This window comes from Bidens hawaiensis, unplaced genomic scaffold (assembly GCF_021521415.1).
Source record: "Bidens hawaiensis isolate Kalapana, Puna unplaced genomic scaffold, B.hawaiensis_p1.1 tig00001368_1, whole genome shotgun sequence".
Taxonomy (NCBI): domain Eukaryota; kingdom Viridiplantae; phylum Streptophyta; class Magnoliopsida; order Asterales; family Asteraceae; genus Bidens; species Bidens hawaiensis.
Genome location: NW_027491076.1, coordinates 31873 through 58332, shown reverse-complemented (window position 1 = coordinate 58332; position 26460 = coordinate 31873). Strand labels below are relative to the sequence as shown.

The 26460-nt window shown below is 39.0% G+C and overlaps 1 protein-coding gene and 2 pseudogenes across 2 annotated transcripts; all 3 read right to left on the bottom strand.

The window, feature by feature from the left end:
* Positions 1-7336: 7336 nt before the first annotated feature.
* On the bottom strand, positions 7337-9282 carry LOC143572014 (putative pectinesterase/pectinesterase inhibitor 12). The gene is made up of 2 exons (XM_077057288.1): positions 8157-9282; positions 7337-8066 (listed from the first exon to the last, which is right to left on the bottom strand). The coding sequence occupies exons 1-2, from the start codon at positions 9199-9201 to the stop codon at positions 7375-7377; spliced, it is 1737 nt and encodes a 578-aa protein (XP_076913403.1). The 5' UTR covers positions 9202-9282; the 3' UTR covers positions 7337-7374.
* A 1126-nt stretch (positions 9283-10408) lies between these two features.
* On the bottom strand, positions 10409-12348 carry LOC143572117 (pectinesterase/pectinesterase inhibitor PPE8B-like; annotated as a pseudogene).
* Positions 12349-14023: 1675 nt separating this feature from the next.
* LOC143572106 (nonsense-mediated mRNA decay factor SMG7-like) lies at positions 14024-19099 on the bottom strand (annotated as a pseudogene). The gene is made up of 8 exons (XR_013142210.1): positions 18891-19099; positions 18739-18809; positions 17946-18517; positions 17740-17862; positions 17418-17641; positions 15201-17011; positions 14437-14555; positions 14024-14364 (listed from the first exon to the last, which is right to left on the bottom strand). The product of XR_013142210.1 is annotated as a nonsense-mediated mRNA decay factor SMG7-like (transcript).
* Between the last annotated feature and the right edge of the window lie 7361 nt (positions 19100-26460).

The window sequence follows — 26460 nt, the reverse complement described above, 5'->3', positions numbered from 1 at the left end:
ATTTCTTTGGGTTTGCCTGAAAACGAGCACATAAACAAACTGCAAACATAATGTCAGGTCTAGATGCAGTTAAATACATTAAAGAACCTATGATTGCTCGATATTGGGTGGGGTCCACATCTGCATCATTGTCTGAATCAGCACCCAGTTTGTGGTTGACGCAAACTGGAGTATCAAATGGAGTGCTGTCCTCCATCTTGAAGCGTTTGAGAACGTCTTGGACATATTTAGTTTGATGGATGAACATCCCATCTTTCTTCTGATCAACCTGCAATCCTAAAAAAAAAGTTAACTCACCCATTGCACTCATTTCAAACCTCTTTTTCATGACTTCTTCAAACTCCTGACACATGACGACTTTTGATGCAACAAATATGATGTCGTCTACGTAGACTTGAACTAGTAGAAAGTCTCGCCATTTTCTCTTGACAAACATCGTGTTGTCAATCTTTCCTATTTCGAACCCATTCTCAGGTAAGTAATCAGATAAGGTGGCGTACCAGGCACGAGGGGCCTGATGTAGTCCATATAGCGCTTTACTCAGCTTGTACAAATGATCAGGAAAGTCAGGGTCAGGAAAACCCGGAGGCTGTTCAACGTATACTACCTCATCGACTTTACCATTAAGAAAAACACTTTTCACGTCTAATTGGAATACCTTCATCTCATTGTGTGCAGCAAATGCCAAAAATAGTCGAATCGCTTCCAATCTTGCCACAAGAGCAAACACTTCATTGTAGTCGATTCCTTCCTGCTGATTAAACCCTTTAACTACCAGCCTCGCCTTGTTTCTTATGATTATTCCTTTCTCATCTCTCTTACACTTAAAGACCCACTTTGTGCCAATAGCATGTACATTCTTCGGTTTTGCTACCAACTTCCAGACTTCCATCTTCTCGAACTGAGCTAACTCTTCTTGCATGGCTTCGACCCACGAGCTATCCTTGAGAGCCATTTGATAATTCTTTGGTTCAATCTGGCTGATGAAGCAGGTGTACAAGCATTCATTTAAGATACCCGTTTCTTTAATGTTTGCGAAAACACAAGTGTGCTCATTCAAGCTTCGTCTTGTTTGTACACCGTCAGACAGATCACCTATCACATTCTCCAAAGGATGATTTTTGTGAACTTCAGTAGTCGGAACCGTACTAACTTCCAGATTGTTTTCCAAGTTCGAAGAGAGTTCATCAATGGGTGATTGATGTAGAGAGTGAAAAGGATTGTAGAATTCTTCCTCAGTAGAGGCAGCAGGAATATCAGCGGTTCTTGACGAGCAGGGATAACACTCATCGTATCGCGGACGTTGCACAATATTTTCTTCCTCATCATACAGAATATGTGAAGCAATTTTCTCATCAACTTCTGCAAAATCCAAGTAAGGCATATTAAAGGATTTGAACAGTTTATCATAGTCAAAAGCTTCAGCGGGTCCCGTGCTGGGCATTGGTGGTTTGTAACTCGTGATGTCGGTGTTACATACCACTTCAACCTTGCTGTTCGATAAATTAAAGACTCTTCTGTTGGGTGTCCCAACAACATATCCGACTAAAATACCTTCATCGGCTTTCTCACCAAATTTAGAGTTTGTCTTTAAAATCGTACATGGGGACCCGAATGGTTCGAGACCATTCAAGTTTGGCTTTCGACCATGCATAAGTTCATAACAAGTTTTATTTAGCCTTTTAACAGTTAAAACACAATTAGGGATATAACAGGCTGTGGCAACTGCTTCAGCCCAGAACACCACGGGAAGTTCAGCAACAGCCAGCATGGTTCTGGCTCCTTCAATTAGCATCCTGTTCTTCCTCTCAGCCACTCCATTTTGTTGCGGAGTATACGGGGCGCTGTACTGGTGGTCTATCCCTTTCTGTAAGCAGAACAGCTCCATCTGGTAGTTCTTGAACTCTGTCCCATTGTCACTCCTGATTTACTTAACCTTTCTCCCCACAATATTTTCAACCTTGGTAATCAGGTTTATTACTAACTGAACCGTCTCATCTTTTGCCTTCAGAAAGTATACCCAAGAGTATCGAGAGTAATCGTCAGTTATTACCAAGCAATATGATGTTCCACCTAGACTTTTTACATTCACGGGACCGAAGAGATCCATGTGAAGTAGGTCTAGGGTACTGACTATTGAATTAACCTTCTTGGAAAGATGGGGTTTCTTGTGTTGCTTTCCCTTCTTGCACGATAAGCATTGGTCTTCAAAGTTGAAATTCTTCAAGGGAACACCAAGCACCAGCCCATTCTTGACAATGTAGTTCATTTTTCTAAGATGTATATGCCCCATTCTTCGATGCCATAACTCGGACTCCGATTCAGTTGCTTTTGACAGAAGACATGATTCTTCTGTTGCCATCTCAGTTGACCTCATATCCATGACGTATGTGTTCTTTTTTCTTGGAGCTTTCATCAACACCCATGCCTCTGGTGTCTTGAAACCAGGATACAGAACAATTGCTCACTGTGTACTCTTTGTCACAAATCTGATATACGCTCAACAAATTATGCTTCAACTCTTCTACAAAATTCACCTTTTCTAACTTCATTTTACCATTTGTCACAGTTCCAATACAAGTAATTCTACCACCGCTATCTCCAGCGAAACTAACTCTTCCTCCTTGAACAGGTTTCCATTCGTGTAACAAATTCTTGTTACCAGTCATGTGCAGGGAACAGCCACTGTCCACAACCCACAGATTGTTTGCAGTCATGTTCAACAGTTCCTGCACGATTAAAGAAAATGATTAAAATCTGGGTACCCAAGACCTACTGGTCTTGGGTCGATTAAATCTGTTAAACGGAATCCCGTATTGAGAATGATTTCTGTAAGTTCTATAAGGATACCTTCTTGAGAATTGACTATGAGGCCATCCAAACCTTAGTGGATTAACTGAATTATAATTGTTGGTTCGGTTGTTAACTGGGAAAAACTGAGATCGATTTCTTTGAAATCTTGGATTAGTCCAATGTCTGAATTTTGGAGAGTTAGCATTCTTACAATTATAGTAATTACTGTTAGTTTTATTCTCAGTTTTCGGAGGCCTCATACCTCTGAATCTCTGATTTAGAGGACAATCAGCAATCAGGTGTCCTATTTGATTGCATCTGAAACAACTCATGTGTTCAACTTTCGTCTCAACAGTTGTTTCAGATGTTGAGGTTGCATTACTATTCGTTTGTCTAACATATGGTGGGACAAACGGGTTTAGGGGAGAGTTCTTTTCAGTTGGCTTATATTCCTCCCCACGTTTTAGTAACACTACCTCTTCTTTTATCTCACTAGATTCGGATGTCTTGTCCGAATTTGATGAGACAGAACTAGGAACAGAAATCTTAACATTTGAAACAGGCTTACATGTTTCGCTTTTACTAACTTCAAGTTCTTTAATCGAAACTTTGACAGGAACTGTCTGACTAATTTCAACATCAACAGATTTCTGATTACTAGGATCATACGTATAGTTATGGTTATATGGTGGTGGAACCTCAGAAAATCCAATTCCCCCTTTGTTAACTGGGGAACGTTGAACACTTACGATGTGATCAAGCATTGCTGAGGAATTTCTAAATTGTTCAATTTTCTGTTTAATTCCACCACTTTTACCTAGTAATCAGCTATCTGTTTATCCCTGTCAGCAATTAGTTTGGTTTTTTTCCTCTAACACTTCATAACTAAGATCAATTACTTGTATTTTTTCAGCTAGACTGGCTTTAAGACTTCTGATATCTTTTTCACTAGCTTTTATTTTTACCGAGTAACTGTTTTCTCTAGTTTTAGTGTAATGATGATCTTCTTTTAACGTTTTAAATTGAGCGTCCAAACTAACAAACTGATCAGTTACTGTTTTCAATTGTTTAGACAGATTTTCACATTACATATAATGAAGTTCGGAACTTACCTCAGAGAGCTGATCGTTCACTTCTGCCATGTAAGCTTGATTTTCTCCCGTCACTTTCTCACTTCCTGCAGTTTCGATGTTCACCAAATTTGCCTGTTCGAAGACTTCCTCAACCTGTAGGTTCCAGTTATACCCACTATTGTGTCTAGATACCATAGCCTTATTCTCACTATCTCCCCCATTCTGTTGTGCAGGCCTGTTCTGACTACGTTCGACTCTCTCATTGGTACATTCCTTGGCAAAGTGACCATTTTGTTGACAGTTGTAGCATCTAACCTTTGATTTGTCAAACCCTGGTCTTTCTCCAACGAACTTTCTGCCTGTTTTCTTCATGAATCTCTTAACCCTTCTTACTATCATAGCCATCTGCCATTGCAGGTCCATCTCTTCTAGATCATCAGCATCGATCTGATCATAGTCTTCATCTAAAGTTGCAGAGTCGACTATTTTACCTTTGATGTAGTTTTCGTAAGATGCGATGAAGGATGCATAGAGAGCAAACTGCTGTTCAGCTGATTTAACACTCATGGGCATCTGCGAGTAGTTGTTGGTCGGAACATTTGAGGAAAAACTACCAGTTGTGGCTTGAGGTTTTGAAGAATTACTTCCTCCAGCTACAAAACATACATCACCATCCATGTTGAGAGTCACATGACCATCATGAGTTGAGTTTGAGCTTGAGTCTCCCTTTGAGTAGTAAGCAGATGATTTTGACCTTGAACTTGAACTAATTTTTGCACCGTACATTGCCGGATCCTGAACCTGATCAGTTGGTGTCTCTTTCCGAACCATGTTTAGTTCAAAAGTTCGTAATTTATTGACTGCTGTTTCCAAATCAATATCGGCAAACTCTTTATCTTCTCTCATCAAAACCGTGTACATTTCCCATTTCGGTGGAAGAGCATCAAGAAGTTTCTCTACTATCTCCTCTTCTTTGTATACAATGGAGTAATTGCTGAGTTCGGTCATCAGGTGATAATATCTTGTGATGATATCATCAAGTGATTCATTTTTCAAATATTTGAACACCGAGAATTGGGTTTTTAGTAGCTTAATTTTGGATGCACGTATCCCCACATTCCCTTCATATCGATTTTATAGCGCTTCCCATAGCTCTCTAGCGGTTTTGTATTTCCTGAAGGTGTGAAGAATCTCTTGTGGAAGAGCCATGGTGATAGCCGCATGAGCTTTACTCTCTGCCTCATACATTTTCCTCTCCTCCTCATCCATCTTACTGTACTTCTTTATTTGATCACGACCCTCAAACAAGGCCGTTGGTGGAATGTATCCATCTTGTATGCACACCCACATCTTAGCATCTTGATATTTAACATACTGTTCAAATCGATCTTTCCAAGCAACAAAATCGGTACCCTTAAGCATTTTCGGTGCCTTAGTTGCTAAACCGGCTTTAGCTTCCATTTTCACTAGTTCCGTGATGTTTATCGAAGTCATTGTTGAAAGAAACACAACTCAAAACACGAGGAAAGTATAAAATAATTTTTTTATTATTTTGAATAGTGCCCAGTAGGCGAAGTTATGCTTAACTTCGCTTAAGCTTAACTTCGCTGATACACAACTTCGCTTCTTGACAACTTCGCTTAATATAAGCGAACTTGTGAGACAAGCGAAGTTAATGATAACTTCACTTAAACTAATATCTTCGCCTAAACCCTACGAACAGTGACGGCAACTTCGCCTGATGAACACAAGGTTTTTGCAGGTTTTAATTTGACGTATTGCGAGGTATGCGAAGGTGTAATGGGTTATATTTGATAGTGGGAGATGGGTAGGACACAAAAACTCGGTATTTCAACGTAAACTCATCCCACGAAAAGTCGAACGGAACGATTTCTACACTCGTGTGATAATCCCGAACCACACAATCACGAGCAAAAGCTCTGATACCAATTGTAGGTTCCCAGCCGGATCTACACGGAAGTATCTCGTACTACGTAGGTGCGGAATCCCTACGTAAGACGATACGAGTGTTCGATGCGATATACGTTAAAACCAAGCACAAATACACGTTACAATACTCAAAAGACACGTTGTATTGCGACTCCTTTAACACGTGATACCCCAATCACAATTACACGTTCTGAAAACTTGTTTAACAAAAGCCGTAGCTAAGGCATATATAGTTATCGACAACTTCGCCTAACAGACTAGGCGAAGTTGTCTATAACTTCGCTTGTCCACAAGTTCGCTTATATTAGGCGAACTTGTGAGACAACCTATACAAATCAAAACAAAACAAACTAACACGATTACAGACACTAGATACTGAACTACTGACATAATGCACCAACAACGTGGACCCGGTATTCCCAAGTGGTAGCGTTATTGCGTTGTATAAACGGGACATCAACATCAGATGTTCGGGGTCTAGTTTCGAGACCAAATTGTAAGGTATAGGTTAGCAGCGGTTCAGGTTGTTGACAACAACGAGGGATGAGTCATGGAGCTGGAACCGATGGCTAAAAATGGCCTCATAGTTATGGTTTTGGGGCTTTCAAAATAGAAGACAACGGGCTCGATGGTTTCGGTTTTGCTTTCACTTTGTACGAATAGTGGGTTCGTAAGAGATCAGCGAAGATGATCAAGGAATGTGATAAAACTGTTTGGAGGTGAGTTAAATCTGTCATAGGTCATAGATCCTTTGTTAATTAAGGAGTAACCGATTGAGACGTAACTTCATGTGAAGGCGTGTGACGAGTCCAAAAAATCAAGTCCAAAGAGATACAAGTGTTGAGGGCTCTCAAAGACCTTAGAGGAACAAGTATGAATCTAGAGGGAGTGTTGGAATTTAACACTTGAGTCGAGGCTAGGAAGACAACTTGTTGTGTCGAGTCACATGATGTTTGGAGTCGAGGTTCTTCATGACGACGGTTAGTATTGAAAGGGAGTGCTAAAAATGATACAATACCAACTTGAAGGACTCGAATGGTTAGTACGATAAAGTACAAGGCCGGTACGGTAATCTCTATAGGGGTGGTTGGAGGAGATTAATAAAGTCTAAGGTGTAATTTGAATTACTTGAAGTTTTAGTTCGTTTATAATTATCTTGTTAGTGTTTAGTTAATTAAGTTTATTATTTAATTCCTAGTTTGAGTTTGAATATGTAGATGGGTATTATATAATCCCTAGAATCTAGGTTTATGTGTGTGTCATTAATTTCTTCGTGATAAGCAAAGAGTCGATCGTGTGCTGTTCATATCCTCGTGCTCGTATTCTTGATTCACTTGCTTAAAGTTTAACATTACACTTGTACAAAACTCAAAAAACTTGTGTTTTAATAATTTATTCGAGGAAAAAGCTCTTATTTTGTAAGTGATGATGAAAGTAGAAGTCTTTTCTTTATGTTTTGATGTTTGTTTTACATGGAATTTAACTTAGTACAGGAAATGGATCGCTCTATTGGAGTGAAAAACCACTTCTTCATCACATTACATTTGAGATATTTCTTCTAAACCCCATCATCGTAAGGAAAGGATGTGGAGTCTAGCCACTCTTGGCCGGTGATGAATTCTGACACTGAGAAATTATAAGCTTCATAATAGTCCATAATGTGATAACCGGGCCATGTGACTCGACCGTCTACGTTGGAACCAGGACCAACGTTGGCATACTCGCCATAGTATAGGGTGTCCAAACCTTCTTCATCTTCGGACCAATGGATCCAGCCCCCGGGGTCAATTAAGTCATCGATGTAGGACTCAATGATGACGGTGCGAGAGTAGGGCCTCCATGGCCTCCCAAGATAGCTTTTGACCGTAGTCGTTGAGTTACGAAGGTCCTCTGTAGCCAGAATGGAACAATTCTGAAAGGAAATCCCTGTTTGTTGGTCAGGAGAGTCCCTTGAGTGTGCGGAGATGACAGTGAACTGACCAAGCATGGGCATTCTGGATATGAGGTTGCATCCCTGGAACACCGCCGCTGCATTGCCAAACACATAGTCTATGGTCCCATAGATGTCGCATTCTCTGTAAAATTGCCTGAAGGAGTGGACGTACAAGGTGTCTTGGTAACTGCTTATGGTGCATCTGTAGACTGCTGCTAGGTCTGCATTCACACGAAGGGCCACTGCCTGGTGCTTCTCTGCTCCTGCTAGGTTGTGAAACCCAATGTCGCGTGCCAAGAATCCTTCACCTGATACAGCTGCACGCGTATTCATCCACTCGATCATTAGCTCTTCAATTAATATTTCAAAAACGTAGGGATCAGGGGAGTGATCAGCTAATTAATTACCAATGGTGGCAGATTTGAAAGTAGTCCAACCATCAACCACACTTCTGTTTCCAGTGATTATAGTAGTATCACTTCCGTCTCCGAGAAGAACCATGTTGGTTTTGTAACTAGGGATATCTACATTTTCTTCATACGACCCCTCTTTGATGTAGATGATGACCCTCTCAACGCTGTTGTTTGGAGCAAAATTTATGGCGTCGGTGATGCTGGTGAAGTTACCACTCCCATCGAGGGCCACGGTTAGTGTGTTTGCGTCGTAGTTGTTATAATCATAATCATAATCATAATCATTATCATTATCATTATCATCTTGGTTGTGGAAGATCTTGTGATCTCTCTTGGATAGCCACGTCATGCCCTTGTCGTCGTTGGTGATCATGATGTCTGTTGAGCAAGAGATAGCCGAGAGAAGAGAAAGACAGTTGCTAACATGCTGGTAAGAAGCGATGATGCTGGCGACTAGAAGTGGTTTTTGAGGGCCAGACGCAGACTGTAGGCCTTCTAAACAAGTATTCTTGTTGGTGACGGCTGCTGTTAGGAAAGCGTTCACATCCGCCAACTTTAACATTTTGGGGTTGGTGAGCCGAGTCAGGGATTTGTTCAATGAGGCAAGTGTTATCTGGTGGAGCTCATTGCAGTCTTGGATGGTTCCCTTGTGCTTCTCGGTGATATTAATATCCAACAAACTTAATACTTTTAATGCTTCCGATATGGCAGCCTTGAGAGATTGGAGGAGGATATTATCAACATTAATATTGTTGATATCTATGGAGACCGAGATCTTTAAGCAAGCATCCGGGTATGGCGTAGATTGGCAAACGGATGTTGCTAGAGATTTGGAAGGGAGAGCCCGATTTGTTGGCATGAGTATTAGCATTAGTATTAGTATTAGTATTAGTGTGTGGATCATATGCTTGGAGAAAGACATTATCAATGTTAATTGTTTGTGCATATGGATGAATGGATTTACAAAATCTGAATATAACGTCACCCTAGGAATGCAAAAAAACAAAAGCATGCATGGATACAAGAGCCGTGATTGCATGGATTAGGACAAAAATGTCATGTCTTGGCTTCAATCATCAAATAAATTCCTAGATGTTTTATCTTATCTTTCTTCGCGGGCACTGTCTCTTAAGGAAATTAATTATATATCTAAGTATCTTGTCCTGAGTTTGGACAGGAATAGGAATATCATATCATATCACATGGGTGGGCCGCCAAAACCGCGTTAAAAGTCAATATAATATCTCCCACTTAAATTAGTTTTTTTTTTTTTTTTTTTGAATGTTTAAGCTTGCCTCGTACTATTTAAAATAAATCGTCATTGCCAGGGATCGAACCCTGGACCTCTCACCCAAAGGCCTAAGCCTTTACCATCCCACCAAAGTGGAGATGGCAAACATTGCTTAGACCTGGATTCAAACACGGGTCTCGTGACTGAAAGTAACACAACTCAATCACTAGACCACGGACTTCTTTTTTTCCCACTTAAATTAGTTGCTTTCCTTCCTGTGCCCTGCCCTACACCCAATGCCACATTATTAATTAAATTATACTCAACTTTGACCCAAAATGAAACCACACGACACACTGACTGACAAGCTGCATCAACGGATACAAATCTATTTCATTTCAACTTGCATGTCTTTGTTTAATTTATTTTTCTTTGGAAATTATCAGATGAATTATTAAACCGCCATACTCACGGTAATTTCCATGTCGTTATGGTAAAATGTACGTGTTATTTTCCGTTCATATGCAAGCAAATCTTGCATATATATAATTACAATTTTACGATACATGAATCTACATGTGTTTTTGTTTGTGAATGACAAATTAAGTCCACATGTTAATGTGGCTGGTCTTGAAAGAAACTTAACCAGACCGGTTTCTTGATTACATTTTAATTAAAGACATCGATTTGATTGAACTGACTCGGTACAACAAATATCCTCATTTGTCAACATCTGAATTAAATACTATCATAATTAAGGTGCTAAATATATGCATGAGTGAGAAATATATACAAGATCATAAAAATATTGAATCTTAATTATAACTTCATGAAATTAACAACTTTGCAGTTCTATACTGTCTCCACTGTATTGGACATTAACTGATTCTACTTGTTTATATATATATATATATATGCATGTTCTAGTGAATCACTGAATTCTGTTTTAGTTCATTACTAATGAATGATTTGTTGCATATATAAATGAATCAATTTCCGTCACATTACGATCGAATAGTATCAAACATGCATATGAATTGATTATATATGTAATCAACGGCAAGAATTATACGAATACATCATAATCTAAAGGAAGTAAAATAAGTAAATATAAATTTAACACGCTCAAACTGTCAATCCTGCGGTATACTTGACTCCGGTGGATGGCAACCAGGAGTTTCCTAAAAGGAATTGTGCGACGGTGAAGTTGTTGGCCTGGGTAGAGTCATTAAAGGCATGAAGACCGGGCCACTTCACGCGGCCTCCTAATCCAGCACCTGGGCCATAGTTCATGTACTCTGCGTAGAAAAGAGTATCGAGGGCGAAGTCACCATTCCATTCTAGCCAGCCTTCAGGCCTTATGAGGCCACTGATGTAGGACTGCATGATGATGATTCGAGAATACAGCTTCCACGGGCGTCCAAGGTATGTCATAATACTAGTGCTGGAGTTGTTGGAGAATTCCGTGGATATGTTGGAGAACTGAATCGAAAAGCCCGAAGGCTGAGTTGGTTCCTTACGGCCCTGTGCGGTAATGGTGTTCTTCTGGTTAGGCAGGCCCACTCTGGCTAGGATCTGACAATTCTGGAACACCACAACCCCATCTCCAAATATGAAATCAACGGTGCCTGTGATCAGACAGTCTCGGTAGAATTGGCGCATCGAGTGGGCATACAGAGTGTCTTGGTACCCCGTGAAGGCACACCGAAACACAACCGACAGGTCCGAGTTGGATCGAAAGGCCACTGCTTGGTGCTTCTCTGGGCCTGCGGTGTTCTCAAACCTCATGTCACGAGCAATGAACCCTGCTCCCTTGACAGCAAATGTAGCCGAACGATAGGTGGTCCAACCGTCAATGAAGCTGCGGTTTCCAGAAATAACGGTTTGGTCCATGCCATCCCCAATCATCATGATGTTGGTTTTCTTTTTACCGATCTCCACATACTCCCGGTATACATCCCTTCTTGACGTAGATCACATAGCGGCGGCTGTTGTGGTCTGGGACTGTGGAGATGGCATCCATCACACTCGTGAAGTCGCCGCTACCGTCTGTAGCCACCACAGCGTCAGCAGCTATATTATCATTGGCTTGGAGGAGTTTCCTCAGGTCTTTTTGTCCTTTTAGCCAACCAGGAAAATGATGATCAGCAGCAAGCAGCTTCCTCCTCCCATTATTATTAATAAATCCAGAAGCTGGGACTGCGCGTACCATTCCGAGTATTTGACGCACTAAGGAGGTGACCTGGGCAAGGCTACCGCCTACGAGTGTCTTTACGAAAGTGTTTGTGCCCTCAAATCCATCCATGCAAGTGTCTTGGTTACCCAGTGCACCGCCAAGCCATGTCCTCATATCAGCACCCGTGTTACCGGTGCTGTTATAACTATGCCCGCCTAATTGAAACAAATTAAATTAATAATAGTTAAGATGAAAAGAAAGAAATGAAAAGGTAGTTACCAGAAGAAGCTGATAGAGTCCAGGTGAGTTCATCAGCAGAGAGATCGAGTAGATCAAGGCAATCAGCAATGGCATTGGAAGCCCTGAAATCCCCACCACTGAATCCGGAGACGATGGAGATCACGTCTCGGACTATTTGAATGGTGGACTTGACGGAATCCGCAAACTCAGATCCGGGAACCGACAAGCATTGATCATATGCATCGTTGCTGCTGCTGTAAGCGTGAGGTAGTACTAGTACTAGTACTAGTATAACAATGGTCGTAAGTGGAAGTGGAGCCATGATTTTGATTAATTGTTCCTTAAGCTAGCTCGCTAGTTATAATATAATGTCCCAATTTAATACTATGATCGAGTCAACCAGCTTAGCTGTGGGTGAAAATGAATGAATTGAATTAATATGGTTTGGGAGACAGGTGAGATATTTAATGCATGGGATGGAATATGTATTGCGTTCCAGCCTAGCTAGAATGATAGATTGTTTCCCCTTAATTTCCCTTTGCTGCCTTTAAGATCCATCCATCCATCCATCCATATATAAAAGCTAGCTAGCTTGCTAATAGTAATAATAATTCAAGATTCTGTTCTCGCTCCATTATATGGGCATCAGTCCCTATCCTTCTTTTCGTGCTCTTTAATTTGCTCATCACTTTAATTACTTACTTTATCAACAAAAAGCATGCACCGTGTTACTTTACCACAAACTTAACGTACCTTCATCGATCCTCATCTTTTTTCTTTTCTTTTCTCACATGCATTCATTTTCCTTGTAATTAGAATCAACTCTTTTTTCCTAAATTGACAAAACTACTTTTCCAAGTCCGTAATTAAATTAAGGTGACAGGGAAAATAATTACTGGCCGGGCTTAAGTAATTAAGGAGAGTTATTGTGGATCCTAAGTTTTCTTTCTTTCCTTTTATCAACTAAGGAGAGTATGAATAGATCATCGATATATGAAGGTATAATTCTTTCTATATATTCATTCTAACAAAAAAGAACTAGCGGGGTGTAAAATATATATACATATGGCCATATATGCTACTGTTTTGAATACTCGGAAGCATTAAAATTACACGCTCGACGTTCCCTCTCCCCTACGTAATGGATTAAGACTCATTCGATTAAGCCCTCTCCCGTGGCATTAGACTTGACCCAGGGGTTTCATACATTTCATTTTCCGTCGACATAAGGGAAGATACTTTTCATAGAAGCTAAATACTTTTTTCATTAATTTATTTCCTCAATAGTCACCTTCTCTATCTATAACCGTTGGTTTCCAGAGTTACACCATCACCAGATTGACTTTGTTGTCTTTGATGTTCCTTTAAAATCCTTCTTGGGCTAGGGGCAAATGACAAATTTTGTAACGAAGAACTCGGGTCAGATTTCGGACCAAGCTCAACATCTTCTAGAGGTAAAATTGATATAGGAATCTGATTACCATCATCACTTGTTTTTATAATACTTTTAGATCTTTTAGGAGATTGCACTTTTTAAGGGTATTTTTTGGATCTTTTTCAAGTATTTTTAGGGTAATTTCGGGTATAGATTGGGTATTTGATAAATCCGGTTTCCAGTACTGTAAAAACCCGGTTCTGGTATGGAGCCGGTTCCAGTTTTCGGGAATTACCATGTACAAATCGGGTCTGGTTCTAGATACGCGTTTTGGTACTGAAATGCATATCATCATACGGGTAAGGCCGGGTACGTGTTCGGGTATTAAAAACCCAAATATAAAAAAAATGTGTTAGTAACAAACATTTTGTTAGTATGTATATTATATCTTTTCGCAAATTTTAAACCTTATGTTAAATATAAAATTATAATTAAAAAAATATACAAAAGATAGTTATAAATCAATTAAAATAAACAAGCCAAACCCAAGCTTAAAAAACTATAAAATGTGTTGAGCTTAAGCTTTAAAAATAAAGATCAAAACGAGCTAAACTCAAGTTCAAACTGACTTGTAACTTACACAAGTCGACCTGGCTCGTTCACACCCCGGTACTCTTTGATCAAGTGACATCTTTCAAAGCTTAAGAAACAATCAAAATTCTATTTACTAAACGTGTGTATCAACCAAACGTCAAAATCATGGCGCCTAACAAAATAACCACGAAATTATGAAACATATTAGACCAAATGGAAATACTTATTTAGTAACAAATATCAACTGTAAAATCCCAACATGAAAAAAGTATTAGTTCAAAACAAAACAAAAAAATAATCCAAGACAGAACATAACATATCTCCTTTTTGGCAAAAGAAACCAAAAAGTTCACCAAGAAAACACATTTAAGACCCGAGATCTAGACAACAATCATGATTAACCACGCTTCCACTCACGTTCAACCACTTTTGTCTCCAACAATTAGCCACAAAACCAGCAGACAATTATACAAACAGTTTATACCCAACAGATGATTCATTGATACGACGTTACCACCCATCCTCAACCCATAAACAGCAATTCAGTTGAATCTTTAAACTCCAATGGGAAAGACAGTCACATTATCTGCAAGTACATGTATAAAGATAAATAACTCAACTGCCAATCAAACAAGTAGCAAGCAGAGTTCATTCTCACCATTTTGCCTGCACGTATGCCACGATTGCCAGTACCATCATGCTCCTCGACATAAATTTTAGAAAACTGAATGGGAACCTGGACGTTGCACTTCATGATCAAAGGCCATGACAGTTGACCTTTCATATAACACGTTAAAAACTCCAAACATCAGAACACAAAACTTAAAAAAATGTAAAAACATATATGCCCTTGTAAAAGATCTAAACGATCAAATGTGGCAAAACTAAAAACATCATGCACACCCTCACAAAGTAGGCAAAATATCGTCACTTTAACTACAAATTTTCTCTTATTTATAATTTACCCCTTTTAGCTTAACCTTTTTACCCATTTTTATCTTCAAAATTTTTTACCAACAATTTTCATTTATAACAAAACCGAACAAAATCGATAAGCAGATGCGATAAGCTAATGCAATAGCATGCCCTAATGTGATAACATAATGAGACAAATAGATGGACACAGATGCAGTTATACCTGGTTCGAGTATCTGACTCTAGTTAAATTATTATGCAATCACACCGAGTTCGATTATCTCTCTCGAGAGGTCAAAAAGAGAGAGACGACAGTTTGGTTCGCTTGCTTATCGTTGACGTCGACCAAAATCAAAATTGGGTTTAAACAAGTATAATGAAAAGGGGTAGGATGGTCATTAAGTAAAATTTCATTGAAGTTTTGTATATATGGTATTGTTACTTTTGGTTCGGTGTATATAAAATTTTTCAAGCATGACACTAGTCCTATTAAGAATTAGATTATACCATGTAGAGCTCAAAGAGATCACACAAAGTGATTGCCTTTCCAAATTGACTGTCCTTGTTGATCCAAATGAGGAACATACTGCTGTTGATGGTGAGCGTGTTCTAGATTCTGTGTGTCCGCTTCAAACTGGACCACTGGGACTTGTTTTCCAGGAAACGGGAAGCTAGATGTAGCTACAGAATCATTAACATACTGAGAACTCCGACTTGATGGCAGATTAACCGGTTGAACACCACTTTTCATTGATGATTGCAACTGATATCCATCTAACCAGCTGTAATCATCATTTAAAAGACTCTGATTCTGATTCTGATTCTGACCCAATGCAGAGTTCGGCTCGTTGACTTGCTTACTAGGGCGAACAGAAGTAAAACCAGGTGGCGGTCCAAGGTGTCGTATAGGCCTGTTTGTAGGCACTTTTAAAGAGCTTGTTGACATGTTTAAAGATGTATTTCGCCCCACAAGATAAGGATCAGGTTCAGGTGTATGAGATGGTCCAGTATACATCATACCAGCACTAGCATTTAAAATCTGCATATCTCTGTGCATTTCAGGTTGACCATTTTCCACTGAAGTCAAGCCTTGCAATCCACTAGACCACAATGGAGACTGGAACGGATATGGCTGCCCAGTGTTTTGCGTACTATAACTGTTGTTAACTGACTGCCCAATGTTTTGTGTATTATAACCGTTGTTAACTGGTTGCCCAATGTTTTGTGTATTATAACTGTTGTTAACTGGCTGCCCAATGTTTTGCATATTATAACTGTTGTTAACTGGCTGCCCAATGTTTTGAGTGTAACTGTTAACAGGCAAAAGGGACTGTGAGCTAACATACACCGTGTCCAGCTGGCGAATATTAGACTGACCAGAACCAACATCTATACTTCGCAGATTTTCAAACACTTCTTTTGAAGAAAGCATTTCAGCTCGATTATCAATCAAATTTGGTTTAAACACAATCACTTCATCCTCATCTGCACCTTCGCCTTCCACATGAGATTCCACCGACGACTGTTTAACTACCTGTGATTTAGAGCTACCCGTGTCTTTCATCCCAACACCGATAACAAACTTATTCAGTTTTGAGTCAAACCTCACTTTCTTATGATCAATGGTAATCTTATCCAAAATAACTTTCCCTGCAGTCAGAATCCTCTTCACACGAGCTACTTTATCATTTTTGTTATCAGAATGCTTTCTTGAAAAATCCAAAAACGTGTATGCGGGTTCAAGCGGCAAGAATCCTCTTAGCTCAAAATCCTCCCACAAAGCAGATTGGTATTCGTTCCCCCCCTCTTCATACCGTGTCATATCAGTAAAGCAACTCAGATCTTCATCATCATCGTAAGAGACCAAACCAGCAGACAATAGCTTATTAAACAAAGACACACAGTAGCCCCAAAATTTGATCTGAGCCGTTGATTTTTCGTCAGTTTCCTTAGATATAACGATATCAGAATGACAAGCAATCCATTCCACACAAACGAGAATGCCAGGTAACAGAAAACTTGAGGACGGGTCGATCAATTCTATGCATCTTTTAAGTAATTGACCAATAACCTCATAAAATGTTATGAGAGCGTTTTTTAGAAGTACAGTGTTTAGTACAATATCTGCATAACTCTGACCTTCGCCCCCGCCTTTCACGTTATTTACTGTAAATATGAGTATGGAAACAAGTATCACGATAAAAAGCCCATTTTCATCTGCGTCTGTTCCAAAAGTCGGCTCGTCTTCTGGCCCGGAAGAAAGAAGCTCCTGCAAAGCGTTGGTAACTAGAGAAAGAATTTCTTCAAATGCCTCCAAGCTGAAACAATACTTCATGCAATTAAATTTTTGATCAACTTTGAGGTACTGAATTTGGTTTTTGAAACCGATTAACTAACTATATAAACCTTTAGATTTTATTGTTTGGATAAAAAACACATTTGCTTCTATCACTTAATTATGGGGATGCCAAATAACAGTTTCATACCAACTGTAAAAAAATTTACCTACTTAAACCTACTTTTATCCTAATAAGAAAAGTATACTCCTGTTTTATCTTACTGAATATTGTTTTTTCCTCAAATATGAACACTCTTTTCTCTGCTAAGTCCTTAAAGAACTTGTCAAATCCTTATTAAAACTTCAAATACAAAAAGACCTCTAAAAACTAACATTAGTATTTAACACCCGGTTAGTCAAATCAATCAAACAAATCTTTACCGTACCTTGTGTGTGTAAAAAGAATACCATTCAAGCGAACAAAACAGACACGAAATGCTTTAAACGTTTGGCGCGTTACAGCCACTATATCCACATCAGTATCAGTAATCAGCTCCTTTGATCGAGATACTGGATCCGCTTTCCCTCTTCCTCTACCTTTTGCCCTAACAGGTGATTCCTTAACAAGACCATTTGAATCGACATGCAGCTGAATATAACTTTGTCGATTCTACCATGTGAAAAAAAAACCAGTGATTTGTTATTTTGTTATACCTTCTAAAAAGTTAATAAAACCCATAGATATGTCAACATGTATACTAATATTACCTTCTCAAAGGCTACTATCAAGTTATCTCTTGCAGTTGAAAAAGGATGCTCAGCTGCCAGACTTCTAAAGTAGCGATATACCGCCATCATTTCATCTCCTGAATAGGTAGCCAATATAGCAAGCTACAACAAACGAAATAATCAAATTAGGACGGAAATAAATAAAAAAAAGTCTAGATAAAAAAAAGTTTAGAACTGAAAATAACCTGATGATGTGGATTCCCACTTGACGGCCACAAAGAAGCTGCTTGCAAGTAATAACTTGAAGCTGCTGCATAATCACGGCTTTTTGATTCACCTTCACCATACAATCCTTTGTAACGTGCAAGATCGCCTAAATATATCAAGCACCGATGACAAGATATCAAACCCTTTTTAATCTGAATAGATTTCTTCCCATCTTTCTGCCGGTTGTCTTGTTCAGGATAAAACTGGCCTATTGGGAGTCCGTATTTGGCTCTAATTTTCAAAATCAGATCATGGTAAAAACCGGTAGCTTCCGAGAGGAATGTTTTAAACTGTAACCGAATTTTTGAAGCTCGATCGGGTCGAGCAGGGGCGCCTCTGGGCTGAGAGGCAGCGGTATAATGCGCCCTGAATTCTTCAATCCGCCTGTAATGCAACTGCCAAAGAGCAAATTCAATAGTGTTCTTCTCGGAAAAAGCGTGGTCTTCGAGTATTATCGTCTCAAAGTTTTCACGCATTTGGTGCCAGGCATTTGGATCGGATGGTATCTGGCTTGAGCGGACTTGCGGCGCTTATTTTCCAAGTCGATATTCTGAGAAAAGCAAATCTAGTGAGTGTGTTGTGTTTGAAACTTGAAAGGGAAGCATTAAACTATGGAGTTGAAGATACATAACATAAATTAGGATGATAAAAGGTTGAAAGCAGCAGATATGACCTAATTAATTATTATTATTATTATTATTATTATTATTATTATTATTATTATTATTAAGAAGATAAAGTAATAGTGATAGAAAAAGGAGGGTTAATTACTTTGTCATAGAGACGTTGAGCAAGGTCGTGTGATGAAGAAGTAAGTGGTTGTTTATCCATCCTATCCTATCCTATCCTATCCTATCCTGCAAAAGATACAGCATAAGTCTCAATAATCAATTTGAAGTGATAAGGATGAAGAAGTTAGTTACCGATTGTAGATCTGATATTGATTGAATAATCAACGGAAGACTATTGTTTTGTTGGCTGAATAATAATAAATCTAGGTCTAGGGTTTGGAGCCATCGATTGAAGAAGAAGATAATACAATTGAATTTCAATCCGTCTTCTTCTAGGCTAGGTTACAATACAAAGACTAGACTACGCGTTTACCCTTTCTTCCCTTCTTTCTTTCTTTTCTTTCATTATTATTTGCCATTTACTCCCTAAACTTTACCATGCCCAACCTTCCTCATAAAATATATTGTATATAAATCTCTAACACCGAATTTGTGATCCACGGGGAAGCTCTAGGAACTTTTTGTTGATCCGATTCTTTCATAAGGTCATAATACATTCGAGGGAAGCCTCCAGTACCAAATTTTTGATCAGATTCAATGAATAAACTTATACTTAGTTTTTCGGGACAGCGATGCACCGACCTCTAGGGCCCTTCTAGGCAAAATTTCGGACGAACCACGGGAAAGCTCTGGTGACTTTTCATTGATCTGATTATTCCGTAGGGTCATAATATATTCGAGAGAAGCCTCCAAGACCGAATTTATGATCAAATTCGGTGAATATACTTATACTCAGTTTTTAGGGCAGGCAGTGTCCTATGGTACTTCTAGGCAAAATTTCGAACGAGTCACGAGAAAGCTCTAAGGATTTTTCATTGATCCGATTCTTTCATTGATCAGTTTTACCTCCGGCTCATGAACATACCCCTTTGGCAATACTGGCAAAATTTCGAACGGGCCCCAAGGTGGCGTTAGGACATAATTATTAATCCGATTCTTTCGTAGGGTCATAAAATATGTATGAAAGTCTCCAATACCGAATTTCTGATCCGATTCAGAGGTTCGACCCAAACTCAGTTTTTTCTTCGACTCGTAAATATACCACATCGGCAATACTGAAAAAATTTAGAACGGGCCACGGGGTGGCGGGAGGGCATAACGATTCTTTCTTAGGGCCATAAAATACTGTGTGGTATGCATGACCGAATTTATGATCAGATTTAGTGGTTCGACCCATACTCAGTTTTTCCTCCGACTCGTGTACTAACCCTTTTGGCAATACTGGCAAAATTTCGAACGTGACACGGGGTGGCGTGAGGGCATAATTATTGATCCGATTCTTTTTTAGGGCCATAAAATATTGTATGGCAGTCTCCATGACCAAATTTATGATCCGATTCAGTGGTTCGACCCATACTCAGTTTTTCCTCCGGCTCGTGTCCTACCCCCTTTGGCAATACTGGCAAAATTTCGAACGGGACACGGGGTGGCGTGAGTGCATAATTATTGATCCGATTCTTTCTTAGGGTCATAAAATATTGTATGGCAGTCTCATAGACCGAATTTATGATCCGATTCAGTGGTTCGACCCATACGTAGTTTTTTCTCCAGCTCGTGTACTACCCCCTTTGGCAATACGTCTAAAATTTCGAACGAGCCACGGGGTGGCGTGAAGGCATAATTATTGATCTGATTCTTTTTTAGGGTCATAACATATTGTATGGGAGTCTCCATGACCGAATTTATGATCTGCTTCAGTGGTTCGACCCATCTTCAGTTTTTTCTCCGGCTCGTGCACTACCCCTTCGGCAATACTGGCAAAATTTCGAACGGGCCACGAGGTGGCGTGAGCGCATAATTATTGATCTAATTCTTTCTTAGGATCATAAAATATTATATGGCAGTCTCCATGACCGAATTTATGATCTGATTCAGTGGTTCGACCCATACTCAGTTTTTCCTCCGGCTCGTGTACTACCCCCTTCGGAAATACTGGCAAAATTCCGAACGAGCCACAGGGTGGCGTGAGGGCATAATTATTGATCTGATTCTTTCTTAGGGTCATAAATTATTGTATGGCAGTCTCCATGACTGAATTTATGATTTGATTCAGTGGTTCGACCCATTCTCAGTTTTTCCTCCGGCTCGTGTACTACCCCTTTTGGCAATACGACCAAAATTTCGAACGGGCTACGGGGTTGCGTGAGGGCATAATTATTGATCCGATTCTTTCTTAGGGTCATAAAACATAGTATGACAGTCTCCTATACTGAATTTATGATCCGATTCAGTGGTTCAACCCATCCTCAGTTTTTCTTCCGGCTCGTGTACTACCCCCTTTAGCAATACGACCAAAATTTCGAACGGGCCACGGGGTGACGTGAGGGCATAACTATTGATCCGATTCTATCTTAGAGTCATAAAATAGTGTATGGGAGTCTCCATGACCGAATTTATGATCCGATTCAGTGGTTTGACTCATCCTCAGTTTTTCCTCTGGCTCGTATCCGAATTTATGATCCGATTCAGTGGTTCAACCCATCCTCAGTTTTTCTTCCGGCTCGTGTACTACCCCCTTTGGCAATACTGGCAAAATTTCGAACGGGCCACGGGGTGGCATGAGGGCATAACTATTGATCCGATTCTTTCATAGGGTCATAAAATATTGTATGGCAGTCTCCTAGACCGAATTTATGATCCGATTAAGTGGTTCGACCCATACTCAGTTTTTCCTCCGGCTCGTGTACTACCCCGTTTGGCAATACTGGCAAAATTTCGAACGGGCCACGGGGTGGCGTGAGGGCATAATTATTGATCCGATTCTTTCTTAGGGTCATAAAATATTGTATGGCAGTCTCTTAGACCGAATTTATGATCCGATTCAATGGTTCGACCCATACGCAGTTTTTCCTCCGGCTCGTGTACTACCCCCTTTGGCAATACTGGCAAAATTTCGAACGGGACACGGGGTGGCGTAAGTGCATAATTATTGATCCGATTCTTTCTTAGGGTCATAAAATATTGTATGGCAGTCTCAAAGACCGAATTTATGATCCGATTCAGTGGTTCGACCCATACGTAGTTTTTTCTCCAGCTCGTGTACTACCCCCTTTGGCAATACGACCAAAATTTCGAACGGGCCACGGGGTGGCGTGAGGGCATAATTATTGATCTGATTCTTTTTTATGGTCATAACATATTGTATGGGAGTCTCCATGACCGAATTTATGATCTGCTTCAGTGGTTCGTCACATACTCAGTTTTTCCTCCGGCTCGTGTACTACCCCCTTTGGCAATACTGGCAAAATTTCGAACGGGCCACGGGGTGGCGTGAGGGCATAATTATTGATCCAATTCTTTCTTAGGGTCATAAAATATTGTATGACAGTCTCCTAGACCGAATTTATGATCTGATTCAGTGGTTCGACCCATACGCAGTTTTTCCTCCCACTACAACAAAAAGGGCTTTTTAGTACGCACAAAAGCGTCCTAAAATGCTATTTTATAGGACCTTTCATCTAATAGGACCAACAAGAAAAGTGTTTCATGTAAAGGGGTCGTAATAAGTCTCTTACTCAAAAAGCGTCCTGATATCTCAAATAAGATTATGAAACCAATTTTATGGTCGCATAATATATCCATTAACAACCTAAAACGTGTCCCAATAAAAACATAATAGGACACTTTTTCAATGTTTTAACATGTGCTAACTTACCTTTAATTTTTTGATGCAAATACAAGCGTCCTTAAAAATTAATTTATATGACCCTTATGATGTAACATTATAGTACCAAGAAAAGGGTCCTAATATCCCAAACAAGATTATGAAACTAAATTTTATGGTCGCATGATATGTCGATGAACAACTTAAACGTCCTAAAAAACATATTATGACACTTTTACAATGTTCTAACGTTTAGTAGGACAAAAATTCGAAGTCCTAACTAATCATATTATACAACCCTTTTATCATGGACATATATATATTGAAAGAAATAAAACTTCATTATATTAAATAAGCTTGTTCATAACGAAAACACTAAACATAAATAAGTTATAACATTATCCAACATAAACTCTTGTAATATTCAACAAAAAAATTAAAAGCAATAAAAAAAACAAACACCATAAATCCCGAGTCATCATGCGTCCTCAATCCTCACGGGATACCTAAAAATATCAATTTCAGTTTGGGTGTAATATTAATATTTCCATTTGTCAGTGTCCAGGGTTGATAATTTGTAGTCTTCAAATTTTGCATTAGGTTGAATCGACCTCATGGTAGCAACACTACACAAAAACAATGTTACAATTACCTGGTGTTGCTTTTGGACAAGGGGTAGGGTAGCAGCTATACATATAGCAGATTGTAGCAACTAATAACTTAAATCCGCCTCAATTATACCTTCAGGTACAAGACAACAAAAAAGTAACGCTACCATAAAATCAAACCAACTTTTATAACTGAACCGGACCCATATAACTGATCCCCCCCCCCCCCCCCCCCGCGTCTATTTTTTCTATTGGTCCATCTTAATTATCCCACGTTATAATTTCATACTGTGTTTTGAACTTTTGGTTCAAGCGGCCCAAATTTAACTTATTAGCCAAGCGGGTCGATAAAAACATTTTAGCCAAATGGCTCGATTAAAATGTTTTAGCCAAACGACCGGAAAAAAACTTTTGTTTGTCAAATGTTTGGTCCAAATTTATTTGTATTCTTTTCTAAGAGAGACTTACAGTTTATAACTAACCATTATATAGAGAGCGGTATTCATTCTAATAAACTTCAAAATGCAATGATATTAGAAGATGGTAATGATAAATGTAAACTTCAACTGAGAAAACTTACAGCACTATAAGAATGGAAGTAAGAAATATCCTATTGTGATTCATATGCTTGCCTCTATCAGTTTGCTCCCACCAAGTCAACCTGTTTTTGGTGAATATTATAGTTAAGTTTTAAGACAAACAAGTAACCGTACCCGCGTGTTGCGACGGGCCGAAGTAGTACCATGTTCTTCGTGTATTAGGCATACTCATAAGATTCTGTAATTACAAAAGCTTAAGAGTTTAATTTGTAGATGTTATCTACTAATACAGTATATTAGTTGGTTAAATGAAAAGAGTCTCTTCTCGTTTGCTGCATTGTTGTTGTTAAATGAACAAACATGAACACATGTCTCGCTCGTTCATTTATGTTCTTCTACGTTCGTTCATTTAAATTAGTTTATGTTCGTTTGTTTAAGTTCGTTCGTCAAAACATTCATTTAAACTTTTTTGGCCCATTACAACTTAGTATAGTTTTAACAACTTTTAAGCCCAACACATGGTTTTTCTACTACATTCGTTCATCTACGTTTAACTAGTTTTTGCTCGGCTACGTCCGTTCATCTACGTTCAGTTACATTCTTTCGTGAACCGTTAGTCTATAGTGTTCATAAACGAACACGAAAAAGAAAATGCCTTTCATTTAATTGTTCATGTTTGAGATTTTGTTTGGTTAAAGTTAAACAAACGAACACGAACATGCTCATTCGTCTACGCTTGGTTTGTTTACCAGCCTATGTTTAGTCAACGAAAAACATTACCCAAACTGCATCGGGATGTCTAGCCAAATATGTTGTACGAACCGCATCTCTCTCATTTTCAAGAACCCATATAATTTAAAAACTTATGAATACTAAATAAAATGACATATTTAAAGCAAGCTCATTAACATAATAAACCACATAATTACTCACATAAACAGCATCACCACATAGAGTTATATTAAGTCTGCTCTATCTTCTGGACCTTTAGCAGTAAGTAATGAGCATTCAGGGTTAGCAAGGAGGTCCTGTAAAAATACCAAAACTTACACCAAGTTATTAAAGCAAATGCAACGAGACCAAAATCCAACTGTCTATACAAACCTTCGTATGAGTTGCCAAATTACTGACGGCTAATATTGGAGATCCGTTATCATCACAGGCAAAATCAACCATTGATCCTGAAGGATAACCCTCGTGCTTCTACAAAGTTCATCAATAAATGTGAATCTATTATATGTCAAGTAGAATATCTAATGACTGCAACAGAGTGATTATCCATGAAATAAAAAAACCAAGAAAGAACCTGAGAGCAGGTACAGCACGCCACGAGTGCTGTGACAAAGGATAGTTTTGACTTCCTCAATTGGTGGCAGTCTAGTAACCATTTTCTAAATAACAAATAAAATCCCTAATTAAAATGAAATTCACAATTGTCAGGTCGTTTCGAATCGGATCTTAATCAATCATGTCATAACTCACACAAAATTAATCGTGTTGACAAGCGAGTTAATGACGGGTTACTAAGTTTAGAAAGATGACCGTTTGTTAAAGGCGGAATCAATAACAAACATACGGTTGCAATAAATATTCAAAATACAAAGACACACGAAGGATTCACTCAAAAGATTTCCATTTATATAACGTTAATCATACAAAAGGATAATCGATTAGGGTTTAGGAGGAATCCTTGGACAGTCGTCACACACAAAATATTCTCTTAATTAATGTGTCGGTCTGTGTGTGTCCTCTCTCTTTGGCGACGTGCCCTAATTATTCTATTTATATGCCTGCCAACCTAGGACAGGCTGTCATTCCTTCTAGAAACCCTATCCGATAGTACATATTCAATTTACATATTCAAAAATTATACTAATTGTAAAACAAGTCTTCCGGGTAGGCTTTTCATTAAACTTCAGTCTCCGAGTACGCAGCGTACTCGGCCTTCATTCAGACTTGGTAAACATAGAAGTGTACTCGGAATCAGTTTCCGGGTAGACTTTACTTAGAGAATATTTTACCAAGTAAAATATTCACCGAGTAGACTTCAATATTCTTGGACTTATCAAACTTTGCTCGACAGATCCTCACGAGCAACCTTGTTCTTCTATGATCCTGTTCGGCTCTTTGTTAGTTGAATAACTTATTGATAAGGCGTACTCGGGAGTACATACCTTACTCGAGCAGAACCTTACTCGATATAACTTAGAGATATTCCATCAACTCATCAAGTATACTCGGACCATAATTATTAAAGAATACCTTGCCCGGTCTTCCAATTACTTGGCTTCTTGGACTTGGTTGACCATACCTTACTCGAAAGAGTAAAATACTTGGTTTTGAAGAACAACCCTGCTTGACAAAGTGAACCTTACTCGGATATGCCAAATAGATGAACCTTACTCGAAAATCACCAAAAAGCATACCTTGCTCGGATATCCACTTAAGAAGATTATTCGAGTAAAAGCTTACTCGAATGTCCAAGGTGTACCCGGATTCAATACTTAGCAGTTTCTGAGGAGGTTGAGAAGATTCCAATCTTCAATATTCTTCATTTAGGTCAAATCTCCTCATTTGTGTCAAACTCTTGACCCAACAATCTCCCCCTAGACTGGAACACCTCAACTGACCCAAAACATTCTATGGTTACTTACAATTAGCAAAATACACATCAAATTTCATAATTGAATTACATAAGTAAAAATTACATAATCAAAGGTTTGTCCGAAGACATTACAAAGCAAGGCCTATTCTATCTCATTTGTCTTTTCCTCTTATTGTAGGCTGCTTGTCTTCTCAGTTGGATCACAGATGCTGTCCTTTCTCTGAATATATTGAGCACTTGGTAGTGAGTGTGTCCTTCTTGTATCACCAAGTCTCTTATATCAGCAAGATCATCATTATGTAGGCATGTCAGATCTGCATCCTTCTTGATTGTTGCCAAGGCCTTC